The 15174-nt window shown below is 40.4% G+C and overlaps 1 protein-coding gene across 1 annotated transcript in view; it reads right to left on the reverse strand.

Moving 5' to 3' along the window:
- The window catches only part of LOC122808606 (pleckstrin homology domain-containing family G member 5-like), a 676293-nt gene that overhangs the window by 146556 nt on the left and 514563 nt on the right, over positions 1 to 15174 (reverse strand). The window contains exon 10 of the mRNA XM_044079565.1: positions 5070 to 5207. Within this exon, the coding sequence (XP_043935500.1) occupies positions 5070 to 5207 (138 nt within the window). The remainder of the gene's footprint in view (positions 1 to 5069; positions 5208 to 15174) is intronic.

Raw genomic sequence — 15174 nt, forward strand, 5'->3', positions numbered from 1 at the left:
ACTCTGTAATAAAACCACTCCCTACAACCTCTGCAACCTCTCCCAATTAACTCCTTTATTCCCAGAGACCCCAAACTAAACTGCACTATACTGACCATTCCTTCTTCAATTTTGCACCCAAATTCTGCCCCCCACCTAAAAGAAGTCTCCTCTTTACCCACTTTCAGAGCACAACTTAAAAGACACCTCCATCAAAAATCTGACAGCAAGTGCTTTTCCAATGGACACATAACCTAACTCCCACCTTACCTGCATCACTTCTGCGTTGACATTCTGTTCTCACTTGCTGTTTCCCTCTTATATTTAACACTAAAATTAATTCACAATTGTTTTTCTATACTGTAAAGTAAATAACATCATGCAGAGTAACTCTATTTTGTACTCCTTCTGCAGGACAGCTGTTTAATCATAGTCTTACCTCTGGATAATCTTCATGACTGGAAGGCCCAGGTGGAATGTGGTCCCACTTGGACACAAGGAGCACCCCGAACATGACATTAACTGTTGCACCTTATCTGCAAAGCCATGGAGATCATAATGGACCTCATAAATAAAGACATAGGGAATTTGCAGACTTTGGATCCATCCCAGTTTGGCTTTGTCAAAGGCAGATCATGCCTTCTAAACTTGGTTGACTTTTTCAAAAAGTCACATTGATGAGGGAAAGGCAGTCCGCACAGCCTACCTCGACCCATGGCGCTTTGATACAATACCCCACTCGGGTATCACCATTGATGATGAGAAGGCAGTCCATACAGCTACCCCGATCTGGCGAGGCCTTTGATACAATACCCCACTCGGGTATCATTGAAAAACTCATCAGCTTAAATGTTAACCCATACATCACAAGATGGGTTGCAAACTGGCTGAGTGACAGAACCCACAGGGTCAGAGTTGCTGGTGCCATGTCAGACTCAAAGCCTGTCACAAGTGGTGTACCACAGGGCTCAGTCCTGGGCCCACTCTTGTTTGGCATCTACTTTTCCAAGTACAAGCAAACACAGGAGGGTTATGGCTGACAAAGTTTGCAGATGACTGCAAACTGGGCCATAGTAGAAAACACATCTGACACAGATATCCTTCAGAAGGGTCTCACAGAAACAGATAACTGGTGCCAGAGCCATGGCATAAAGTTAAATGCCAAAGAATGCATAGTCATACCCTTCGGGGAAAAACAAGGTTACCCCTAGCTACCAAATAGGTGGCAATCCACTGAGTACAGAAGAAGTTATCAGGGACCTGGGGACCCAGGTTGATAGTAGTCTGTCATTCGACACCCATGTAGCTAAAGTAGTTAGGAAGACCTTCTACATTGCCCACCTTATGAAGGGATTCTCATCTAGATCAAGGGAGGTCATAGTCTCCCTATACTCATCACTCATCAGACCAATGATTGAGTACAATGCCCCATTCGAAATGTATCTGACCAGACACTTGCAGCAGCTGGAGAGGCCACAAAGTTCCTCACCAAAAGGATAAAGGGTCTCAAACATCTGTCCTATGCTGCCCGACTGAAAGAACTCCAGCTCTATTCAGTCGCCACCGCTTGCTCAGAGGTGACCTTTGCCTAACATACAAGGCCATGTCAAACCCAGATTTGATGAATATGCTTCACCTCAAAAATCTAGATCCGTCAGAGCCACAAGGCGGGAGACTTAAACCTCGACACGGCTATTAATAGGACGTGCTGGAGGGATAGATTCATCACCCAAAGACTCCCTATGCTGTGGAATAAAATCCCGGTATATGTGAGGCAGAGCACCTCGCTGGCCTTGTTCAAGAGAAATCTTGACCAATGGATGGGAGATTGCAGATATACCCCAGGGATTACCTCAGTGTCACTGCTCAACAGAGGCACAGCAAAATAATGGGTATAGTTCCCCATACTAAAGGGGTGGCGTAAGCCACAAAACTATGGGCTAGGCTTGTAAATGCCCTCGGGCAGATAGCCTAGTATGAACCTATGAACCTATATAGCACTGGGATATCCCATGCAATATATTTAACTGTATAACTAATTTTCTGCTATTCTGTTGGATTTTTTTGTTTCAGATGATTGATAGGATATAAATACAACAGCAAGCATCTTTACCTGTGGTGATAGGCGCTTTAATGATATTTTCAAGAAATGATAGTAAATTTATCACTGTATAATCTTCATGACTGGTGTGTTAGCACTATTTTCACTAAATTTATTTAACATTTGTTGACTGTGAAAGTCCACCTAGGAGAGACCCTATTTTCAGTGAAGGCCCAGGTAGAAATGCTCTAGACACATGTCTTTGGAATGTGGGAGAAAACCCATATGGACACAGGGAGTACATGCAGACTCCGCTCAGAAGGCACCCCAACCAAGAATCGAACATGAGAACTTCTTGCTGTGAGGTAACATTAACTGTTGCACCATTTATCACTGCATAGCTGTGGCTGCATGTTCTTCAGTAATATTTCTTTCTTTTTTTCTTCCAAACCCACTTTAATCACATCTGAACTAACATCATGCCCTGTTTGGGGTAGTGGGATGATCAAGACACCTGACGTAGTATTAAACTGCTGTCAAAGTGTTTTTTTTCCCTAAGACATGCCTCCTGCACATGCCCAGTAGCATCCTGTGGATGGGACATACAAGTGCAAGTGCTGGACTCCCCCTTACTTCTGCAAGAGTCTGAAGTCAGGAGGACTGCTCTCACCAGCCACAGACAGTACTGCAAGTAACAAGTGCATCCATTAGCATCCGTACCTCCCTTCTCACCCACAGGATGGGCTTCTCCATGTCTGTGCCTGCATCCAAGCTTCTACTGAAACACAGGTCACCTAATCAGTAGTCAGAGTATTATGTCTCTAATCCACCACTACAGGTGACAGATTCCTTACTAATATTCTTACAGAATGGTAGGTTCTTCATTATGAAACACAGATATAGGCTGAACTCTGGTTGTATGTGCCCACATTTGGCATTTGTAATATCAAATGAATGCAATGCAGCTTGATTCAATGAGTGTCTTCTTAAAAAGTGTAATTAGCTATTAAATTCTTATAATTATTCATAAGGGAAAAAATAACCTTGAACATTTTTCAGAAAGTCAGTGACTGGTTACAAGAATATATCACTCAGCACCCTGTGTATGTCCAGGACATGTTTGCACGTCAACCAGTGTTTACGCATACAATTAGAGTTGCAGACTTCTTTATCTTATGCTGATAAAGAATGTGCAGGCCTTATTGTATATCAGTTATGTAATTAAACTTATTGTTAAATGTTGAAAGACTACACTACTGAAAAGAGCAACAGTCTAAATTGTGGGATGTGTTTTCATTCTATGCAAAGTTTCAGTTTCTATAACACACAGTGTGCATAATTTATTAGTCTGAAATATCTAGAATATTTGCAATCTACATATCCTCACAAACTTTGTAGTTTCCTTTTGTCTCCAATGCATGGATTCAGTCATTCATGACAAGGCATTAGCTGATATTTGTAATTTTCATTTTCTTTACTGGATATACATTTAAAATATGATTAGTTTAAGAAGTTCATAGAATGTTGTAAGTAAAGAGAAATTCAGTAGTCTATATTGCTAGTAATATGATTTAGTGAAACTGTTTCCTCAAAAACACTTTTGCTGTACTATAACTATGGGGAGAGGCCCAAATATTTGAAACTAGACATAGAATAGACCTCTAATACAAATGCAATGTGTTGCTTTTCTTTTTCCCAAGGTGCAACAACCTCGAATATGATTATACCAGTGTCAAGGTGTGGACTTCTAACATGACTGATGTGGACAAGGTTGGCGAGTGGGTTACACTTGACCCAAATGGCATGTTTTCTGAAATCTGTAACTTCAGTTCTTACCATTCAGGGAATGTCTGTCAACCTCTTACAATAAGAATTCTGGATGAAGCCAAAATAACGGTTGGATAAAGACTCAGTGACAGCTTTTTGAAATTGCTCTTATAAACTTAGGAAGTTTATCAAATTATAGGTTTTGCATTAGCATGCATTTTCTAAAGGATATACAATCTGAAATTCAAATGAATGTCATTCTTTAGTGACTTCAGCTCTCACTGAATTGCTAGAAAACTACACCTTTTATGAGGATTAAGACAAAAAGGCTTCCTAACCTCTCATCGCATTATAGGATGTTGACTGGCATATAATCATACAAATGAGATTGAATGTCCTACACAGAAACATTAACAAGTAAAAGGTGAACATTTTAACAAAGATGGCACCAGCGAGTCCATATGAGCAAAGGTTAATTAAGACTTTTACAACTGAGAGTTGGGAGGGTGGCCTAATGGTTAAGGTGTTTGCCTTACAAACACAAGGTGCAGGGTTTGAGCCTCACAAGGGATAATTGGCTAGACTTAAAATGGCTTACAAAGGCAGTTAGCCTAGTACTGAGCTGTTAGCAAAGCTGCTGACTCATGGAGTGCCTATGGAGCAAGTGTCTGTCATTTGAATTCCTTACAGATGAGTAAATTTTTTTTTTTTTTTGCCATCATATGGAGATGTATAACCATTCTATATTATCACAATACAGGCACTTTGTACTGCTGGAGGGAACTTTTGAAGGTGATTTTGTGCTTTTGAGTGGGACTTTGTGCTGCTGATTTTGTTGTTGTTGCAACAAACCTGTATTTATTTATTTATTGCTGTATTGTTTTATTATAACTTCCAGCTGGTGAGGCAGTGAGGCAAGGTGCTTATGGGTGCTTACTCAATATTCTATTGTCGATATATTGCATGTTCACTGCATTTGAAACTTGACCACATGTAAACAATTCTCAGCCATTTGACCTATGTGTCGATCGGAACATAGGTTACCAAACCAAAAATATGAGGCAAAAATCTGGACATTCTGTGAAAATTTGGACAGTTTAGAGGTAATGCATATGAACTGTGTACCATCTTCACAATCAACGCTGTTCAGAAAATGGTAATTGCTGTGGAAACTTGAGTGAACAGACATCTTTCATTAAAATTTTATAGGGATAATAAGACCTAACAAATGTAAATGTGAAAAACAGAATAAATGAGTTAAAAATTATTTGTTGGTTCATACCTTTTCCACCTCTTCTGAGACAGGTTCCAGCACCTCATACGCACCAATACGGCATGCAATTGAAGCAAGCTTCTGCTGTTCCTCTCGCTGAAACATTTTTGAGTTGATATAATGAAGAAACTGTTCAGTATTGGATATCTAAAAGACAGACAAATGCATATGAATTTTAATGAATGTTGTTTTCCTTAAACTAGTCTATGTAAGAAAGCTATACAATTTATGCATAGGTTTATAGATTCATAGAAGGTTACTAGGCTAACAGCCCTAGAGCCTTACACACCTAGCCATATTTAGCCCAAGTTGGCCCAGTTGTCAGTGGTTACATGAGTGAAATTTGCAGAGGTAAGAGTCTATGATAGCTAATAATGACTTCCTCTGTCAAGGAGGGACGTGCATCACTCCAGGAGTGAATTTGCGGTCACCTATCCTTTGATCTTTTAAAGAGGGTCAAGGAGGGGATCTGTTCCATGTGAATTGAAAGCTTGTTCCAGAAAAGTGGCAGTCTCTGGGAGATGTATATCTCTTCACCATGACCTGTTCATGTCAGAGGTTTGATTTACGAATGTGTAGCATACCTCTCAACCTCTTAGTATAAGAAATATGGACAAAAACTAAACTAATGGGGGAAAAGGCCCCCAAATAGGGACAGATTTTAAATATTACTCTTACAGATTTAGAAAGTTGCTAGAATAACAGCATTTATCTTAGCATGCATTTTCTGAAGAAAATTATGTCTGAAACTCAAATATATGGCATTATTTAGTTATTTCAATCCTCAGTGATTTACCAGAAAAGCACAAATTTTATGAGGAATAGGCAAAAAATATTAGGCATAAATCTGGACATTCTGAAAAAATGTGGACAGTTGAGAGATATGATGTGTAGCATTTCCATTAGGGCTGGGTCAGAGACTGCCCTGTAAGCCAGGAAGAAGTCACCCCTTAGCAACCTGTAGGAGGCAGAATACAGTGGCCGGGCTTTCAGTCTTTCCCTGTAAGACTTGTTTTGTGTACCCTGTAATTTCTTGGTGAGAAACCTCTATGATCTCTCCAATTGTTGTAGGTGTCTGGCGAAGTACATGCAAAAGGGAGCATTGTACTCAATTACTGGTCTGATGAGGGCCAAGTATAATGGAATTATAACATCCTTAGATCTAGATATGATGCCTTTACTTATAATATGCGCCACGTAGAAGGACTTCTTCACTACTGTGGATAAGTGGTGGTCAAAGTTCAGACTGCTATCAATGTGAGTACCTAGATCACATACCACTGGGTCTACACTTAGGGGGGGTGCTGTCTTTAATGTAATTAGCAGGGATGTTAGCTTTCCCAAAGGGAATATTAATGCATTTTTTTGCCTTTAGCTTTAATCCGTGGCTTTGACACCAATCATTTGTCTGTGTTAACCCTGTCTGCAGTATATTAACATTGGAGAGGACTCAATGATCACTCCCAATTTGCAGTCATCAGTGAACCTGGTCAGCCACAGGCCATCCAAGTTTACCTGGACTTCTGAAAAATAAATTCTAAACAGTAATGGGTCCAGCAATAAACACCACTGGTGACTGGTCTTTTGGTAGAGATGAAGTTCATAGGTGTTTACAAGGTTAATGACCACCAGGACCTTTTTAAGCCTAGCCATGCATCCCAAATCTCTGACAAAAGACAATCATAAGGCCTTTCAGAGGTGACCTGCCCTGACATATAAGGCCATGTCAAACCCTGATTTGATGAATATGCTTCCAGTGTCACTGTTTGACAGAGGCACAGCAAAATAATAGGCATAGTTTTATTCAAACTAAAGGGGGCAGCCCTAGTATATGAACTATGAACCTATGAACCTATGAACAAGTTCTGATACCCCTGATAAGTGTAAGCATGGGCCTGGGAGATGAACCATTTACAGGTTACCTATTTGCATTAGAGACATAGATGCTAAACCAGGGATGAATTTCCAGTTTCCCATCCAATTGTCCAAGTTGCACTTGAATTGGGTTAGAGAGGAACTCTGCTTCACATGGATGGAGAGCTTGTTCCATAGACAAGGTAGTCTCTGGGATACACACCTATCTCTCCAGTAGGTCCTATTTATGTCACAGGCAAAATTTAAGTCTTTAGAATGGGTAATTCTGGTACTGTTTGTTTTCTGGATATGCAGGAGGTCCATTAGAGTAGGGGGTCTGACAATGCCCTGTATGCCAGGCATAGATCTCCCCTCAAAAGCCTGTAGGAAACAGAATACAGGGATAGAGCCTTGAGGCAGTCTCCATAGGACATTTTACTTAAGCCCTATATTCTTTTAGTGAGGAACCTCTGTGGATGTTCCATTTGTTGGATATGCCTGGTTAGGTACATACCAAAGGTGGCATTGTACTCAATGATATGTCTAACTGATGCTGAATAGTGTAACAATATGTGTGTCTCTAAGTCCCTGACTACTGGGTCAACTCTAAGGAGTGTGTTATCAATATGATAGTTACCAGGTGTGGATGACATCCTGAAGGATACTATTAGGCATTTTTTTGCATTTAGTTTAAGTCCATGGCTCTAACACCAGTTGCTTGTCTGTGTCAGTACCGTCTGGAGAACATTTGTGTCAGTGTGGAAATCAATGACAACTCCTAATTTGCAATCATCTGCAAATTTATTCAGCCAGAGACCACTGATACTGGCCTTGACTTCAGAGAAGTAAATGACAAAAAGGAATGGTCTAAGGACTGATCCCTGAGGGACTCCACTTGTGACTGGCCTCTTTGTAGAGGTGGACTCCCCAGTTCTAACTTCCTGGGTCCTATTTGTGAGCCAGTTGGCTATCCACTGGGTGACACTCATGAAATGTCATTGGTTTTCTCTCTATTATCAGCTGAATTTCAGAGTACAACCCCTTTGTAGCCCAGCTGCCTAGTGTCCGGAAGCTGATGTTAGCAGAAACTTAAAGATTACTTATAATCTGGGTCATATAGGTCAGTCTGGCCTACTTCAGGCAACATGTTGCACACAGCTATCCACTACTGGTGTGGACCTTCTCTTGCAAGGTTCTTTTGCAAGTTTTAAGCACACTGAAACTTGTTATATTTAATTACAGGAATTGAGTAACCAGAAACAATGCAGTGACCAACCAACATTATTCTTTGTTGTTGGGGAATGGTAAAGATTTATGCATAGAAACATTATTAAAGTAGACTTTTAAGAGGATCATCATATAACATAATTATCAAGTTCTTTGCTCAAGAATCACAGTCAAAACCAAAAATAATGGGAAACAAAGGCCCCCAGGCCATTAACAATTTGTAAATATGGGGGAGTGGTTGGCATAATGCTTAAGGTCTTTACCTCTCACACACAAGGTAGAGAGTTTGATTCTGTCCCCTGGTTCTTGGCTAGTCTTGTAATAGTCTACAGAATGATAGCCTAATGTTTACCTGTTGGAGCTGTAGTCATGTCTTAGTGGCTTAGGTGATGGACTAGAAATCTATTGGGGTCTCCCCATGCAAGTTTGAATCCTGTTGATTGAGTAAGATGATAGACTAAAAATCCAATGGGGTCTTCCCATGCAGGTTTTAATCCTGCTGATTACAAGCCTTTACTTTTTACCTGACTGCCTTAGAATCACTTTGTAATTAATTGTTATACCTAGTTGTTATATTTCTTTCTGGTCCCTTTTCACTTGTGGCGAACTAAAGTGTGTCTTTACATTAAGAAGACTGGGACTGCAATTCTAGTGGGAGTAGAAAGTATCCTGGTTTATCCGAGTTGGGACACACATAGGGAGGCTTAAAGTGAGATAGTTTCATTGGTTAGAGGGCATTTTAGTTGGTTTAGTTTTTTTCTTTGAGCCTATAATTTCTACTGTGTGTCTTGCAGCGGTGTTTAATAGTGCCATGTATGGAGGCAGAAACTAAATGTTCCCAATAGCTTCCCTATAAAACTCAGTTGCACAAAGAGGAGCTTGATTGTGGATGGAGGAGAACCACCACATGATTTCAGTCATACACAGCTAGGTGTAGTTTCCTCTCTCACAACACCCAAGTTAGCCTGCTGTAAACTCCTGCTGTACCACCCCTTTGTAGTTCACCTGTAAAAGACCTGACACAATGGACTGGCAGTTTCCCAATTTCTCCATCAACAGCCTGTTAGATATGGGCAATTTGAGAAAGTGTAGGAATTGTCTCATGTTCAATGACATCTAATCTGTAGAGAAATAGATATAGTATGTGAGAGATGTAATTACATAATGTCAGTAGAGGCAAGACTCTTAAACAGAAGCGGAGGGTGGTTGGCTTAATGGCTAAGGTGTTTACCTTGCAGACATAAGGTGTGGGGTTTGATTCTCACATGGGGTAAATGGCTAATCTTAAAGTAGCCCTCAAGGGCAGTTAGCCTACTACTAGTCTATGAACACTTCAAATAATAATCAGGTGGCCATTAATGCAAGCATTACACCCATCACACATGGTACAGACCAAACACATAGACCAACACATGCCCAGGTACTTAAAAGTAGCCTTCCTAAATCCTAAAGACCACCTAAACATTCATCCTGCAAAGGAAAAGTCCTCAGGAATCCCCAAAGCATTCCACCAAAAGCAATATCCAACACAACACATGTAGCCACACCCTTTGGAGTCTCAACTACAAAGCTTAAAAGGGAAGCGAACACACTACCCAATATTTTAGTCATAGAAGACTCCATTATGAGACATACAGATGTCCCACTCATCAGGCTGAATAAGGACAAAATCACAGTCAGTTGTTTATCAGGGCTAGTTTCTAACAAATCCCCCTGTACTCAAGTCAATAGAGCACAAGTACTGCTATAACTTATAGTGCACATGGGTGTGAATGACCTGAGGCATACCTCCCTGGACTATATGACGACAGACATTATGGAGCTCTTGTTCTATGTGTCTATGGTTGGTATGTGCCTAACACTGAGAAACATTCTATACTAAGGATGATGCCACAATATGAACAAAAGATAACTGGCTTAGAAGCTTCTGGTGTCATTCAAAGAGAGTACAATATTTGATCAGCATGAGAGGAGATGGCCAACAGACCACAGTGCTTTGCCAAGGATGGTCTGCACCTGTCCCCTCTAGGATTATGAATATTGGCTGAAACATTGTCCTACTCTATAGTGTCCTTTTCAGGCAATGCCAAACTGGCAAATCTGACATATCTAAAGCAACCAAAGGTAATCTAAAGGTGTTTGTGCTCAATGCAAGAAGCCTAAACAAGACACTCTACTCTCTTCAGGCTCTCCTCACCCTGGAGAATGTGGGCATCTGTGCAGTTACTGAAACATACTTTAAAGCTGTAGAGAGCACCCTGGCAGTGCAGGGCTACAATTCCTTCCACACCTTTAGGCCAGCTACTTCAAAGGCAGGGACCAAAGGTAGAGGTGTCTCAATCTAGGTCAACAGCAAACTCATCTAAAGACTATTCAAACTGCACAATGTACTCGAGCTCCTCCAGGTTCAGATTTTCATATGCAAAGTCTCATTTCATATCCTTGCAAACTATAGGTTACTTTATGTGACCCAAGAGACCCTAACATCTACTTGGACTTACTGGAGAGGCCCTCATCATTCAACCCAACAGCATACTGTATTCATGGGTAAATTCAACTACTCCACTATAAACTGGGATACTTACATGACCCTAAACTTACAGGTGCAGAGATTTCTGGACTTTGTAAACACAAACACAAACTCCTTTGACCAGATGGTTCATATGTTCACTACGGGTAAAAACAAACTTGACCTGCTACTCACCAACATGGAAGAATGCTGTACCCCCAATACCCCTGCCTCCATAGCTGAGATTAGAAAGTGCTATGCCCGGCATGATAAGAACACTCTCTTCAATCTAAACAACCTACTAAGAGGAAAAATTAAGTCTATTAAAACCAATTTTGAGGTAAAAATAACTTTTTAGGCAAAAGGCAACCATAAGGCTTTCTTTAGCTATGTACAAAATCTCAAAGGCAGCACACAGCAGTGTGCAGAACTAATTGTAAATAGAGTCACTTAAACAGAGCTGGAAGATATAGCAAATGTTCCATCTGACAAATGTAGCTCTACCTTTACTCCCTCTCTCCCCTGGCCACCCCCAGTAAATGCCATCAAACAACACGCCACAGCTATGCCTAGGAAGCAGATCCTAGATGCACTTTCTAAAGCCCAAAATACTGCATTGATAGACTCTGATAATATCCCAGTACATTACCTGTTGGGAACACTAGAGTCACAATCATAGCCTCCAAACAGGCTTTGTACCATGCAAATGGCATTGTGTAGTACATAAAGCTATACAGATATTGCCTCCTGTCTGCATTCCTAAGTGATTCAGGGAATCATAGGGCTCACAGCAAGACCCCACTGTTAAGCCCAAGTGCTTTATGTAGACCAGCCCCAGGCACTCATCTGTCTCAATGTGAGGATTAGGATAGGGATTGGGGGATAGACAGCTGTGAAAGAAATGGAGCATAGGAATAAGTCTGTCAACTGTTAATGAGAGAGTATAGGGTTTGATTCCCACAGCCTTCAATTGTCTACTGTGTGACCTTGAGCTAGTCACTAATGCTTTGGGGGATGTGGGAATTTGTGACAGGCTCATTAATGGTCTCCTGGACTGCATAGCTAGTAACTACCTATTAACCTAAATCCATCAATTCACATCCCCTTTTTCCCATTTCTGTACACAGGTTTGGGGTGTCACTTCAACAGCTACAATCATCTTGAGCCAAGGATTACACCGCAAACCTAAATTTAGAGTTAAAATAGTAGTAGACATTTCAGCACATCTGATCCCAAACATTACTGCAAATTTAGTAACTCACTAGATTTACAAACTATTAACTTTTCTAACTTTTTTCTGTGATGGCATGAGCAACAAAGGAAATTGTCACTAACAGACCTCTGACAAGCAATTATAACCGCTAGCTGATGTAGTTCAGTGAACTCAGTCCGGACCAAAAGAACAACAAATTACTTGCATACAAACTAGTCTATAGCTGTTCATTCTTTCTTTCTTTCTTTCTTTCATTTATTAGCTTTTGTTTAATGGGGAAAGTTCCACTGGCTACAATGCTCATTTTCAGCAGAGGTCCAGGGAGAAAAGCTCCAAGAAATGGCAGATGTACAATACAAAGCACAAATTGCTCTCACAAGTATGGCAAAAGTGCAGGGTCAGAAGTCCAAATGTCAAAGGTAAAAAAAGGGTTAAAAGGATTTGCTCCTCTGCTGAAGAGTTGGATAAACATAATTTTGAGTTGGTAGGAAGATTTCACTCTAGAGGTCATAAAAATGGATGACATCTATTGAGCACAGAATTTTACTAGCTGTAATGATAGAGCTTCTTTATTACATTATTACAGAGAAACGGAAAAGCAGGACTCTCCAAAATGTATGATCTGTAGTTTTGGAAGCAATAGCTTCTTCTAATTTTGGGGACACCTTTGTCTGGTTATTACCTACAAATGTACGTTTACGTACAAACGTGGGAAAACTATAGGTAACTATTTAAGTTATTATAAAAAAAGTTTTTTGCTATGATTCTTATGTGCAATATTAAGTTGAAGGAAACAACTAATGGGTTGTTTTCCTTGTGGACATTGCTCAGCCTCCAAGTTTATTATGAAAATAAAACAATTTTCATCTCCTAATACATCTCGTGTGTTTGATATTCAGTGTATCTTGTATCTCTGAATGGGTTATATATTTAGCTGAATTTAGTTACTCTCTTTTTATACAGGTCACACTTCTAGACAACTTAAAATTAGGATTTTTTAATACTTAGTGATTTTAAGAACTATTGTACATCTAGTGCTTTATATAAACATACTCTGAAGTGTCCTGCTGCTTCATTTAGATTTACTGCTGCTGAGCAAATTTGCTTTAAGGGGTTGAATAACCTTGAATTACTTAATAAAAGGAATGAAGTTTGATTATTAGGTTGGGTGCTTTGTTTTATCCAAGACTTAATGACACATTATAATTGGTCTTTTTGAAATAGGGAGGGGGTGAGTGTACGTATTTGTATTGTACTGTGTTTTGATTCATTTTCATTGCTTTTTTGGCACTGAGGAAGGCCTTTGGCAGAAACCGGTTTGTCTTGGTTGTTTTACATGTATTATGTTTTTATTTTATTCTAAATAAAGAATTATGCATTGCTGATGTGACTTGGCCACTTTTTGCCTTTGACAGATGTACAATATAGGAAAATTTAAACAAGGTCAAAAGAAATATGTACACAAATTCTGAAATTCATTAAAATTGAATAAACTGGAAATATCACACAAAGATACAAAGGGTTGGGTCATAAGTTCTACAATGCAGCGTTGTCACATATTACTGAACCTGACTGAAGCCGGAAATTATCAGTGGTAGTACAGGGGCCAAATCAGCAATTTCTGAGAGGGAGGGTGCAGTATAACAGAGAAGACACTTTACGGGAACGTGGGTCATGCTGAAGTGCATTGTGGGTATGGATAAATGGTGTATATTTTTGCAGTGCATTGTGGATAAGAGGAGGATGGGTGTGATTTGGAGGTCATCATTGGTTAGATGTTAAGCAGGCTGTTGAGCTATACACAACATCAGTAAAAGCATAAACAAACCAGCTATGATCAAGAGTGTAGCCACGGGTGAGTATGTTTCCTTATTTTTTTTTCCTTTCTTTTTGCGTATTTTCCACGACCATATTTTAGAGAGCAAAGGGAGATAGGCACACTCCTCTAAGTATTCTCTTTTTATCATTTTTAGGGACAACAGAAAACAAAACTTGGGATTCATTAAAGGGCATATCATGAGCCATAAGTCCTGTGTTTAAAAGGCCTTTCTCCCACAAAGTGCACATGTGCAATTCAGTGATATGTTAGCCACAACAAGGTAAGACCTCATTAACAGCTAATTTGCATATTTCTGAACCACATTTATTACCATGATGCAGATCACTGCTAAAAAGTATGTCATGGCAGTAAACAGCTGCGCATATAGACAGTGGCACTCTCCTCCTGCCCAGTCACTCTCCCATAAATACACACACACACACACACACACACACACACACACACACACACACACACACACACACACACACACACACACACCACAATCCCCAACCTATATACCCTCCTATCTTCCTTCCATCCCCGTAGCAGTTGAAGTCCCATTAAGGCACTTGTTGGGGCCAGTGTATCCCCCCATCCTTGTACTACTATTGATACCATTATAGCCCTTGTCTATTATGTCACGGCGGTCTAGTGTATCCCCCCTCCCCACAATCCCTGTACTACTATTGATACCATTATAGCCCTTGTCTATTATGTCACAGCGGTCTAGTGTATCCCCCCCGCAATCCCTGTACTACTATTGATACCATTACAACACTTGTCTATTATGCCATGGTGCCCAATGCATCCCCCACCCCATCCCTGTATTACTATTGACACCATTACAGCACTTGTGTATTATGTCATGGTGGTCTGGTGTATCCCCACTCCCCATCCCTGTTACTATTGAAGCCATTACAGCACTTCCAATCACAATACTTCCTGGTGTCTAGTGGTCCCCATCATCCTCTGACCACTGTTATGCTGTCAGTGCCATTACAACACTTAAGTGTACTCCCTGGGTTTAGTGCCCCCCCACACCACCCCAATCCCCATACTGCTTTTGCTGCCAATACAGCACTTTAAGAGTAATCCTTGGAGGTCTACTGCTTCCCTCCACCACAATCCTGGCAGGTGATTGAACACACCATTTTGTCCCTGTTCAATACTGAGATGTGCTGGGAACAGCTATGTTGATAACTTCCTAAGGGAAATTCTGGGGAGTGAGCACATGGCTAATTAACATATGTATCCCCCTCCCCAGAGTGCCTCATTAGCATTTAGCATGGCCACGGGACCTTCACGGTAGAGGACTGCACAGCATCTTGTTAGGAAGTCTACACTTTGCAGTACTTTCTTGAATCTCCCCATGCAATGCATTTCTTTTTTTTTTATACAGTACATTTCTTAACTCTTTTGACTATCTTTGCTAGCTAATTAATGAATCAGCTTCAGAAGCTCTTTTTACAAACCATTTAAAACTAGAGGA

This window comes from Protopterus annectens, chromosome 8.part0 (assembly GCF_019279795.1).
Source record: "Protopterus annectens isolate FY-2018-M chromosome 8.part0, PAN1.0, whole genome shotgun sequence".
In the NCBI taxonomy this organism is placed as follows: Eukaryota; Metazoa; Chordata; order Ceratodontiformes; family Protopteridae; genus Protopterus; species Protopterus annectens.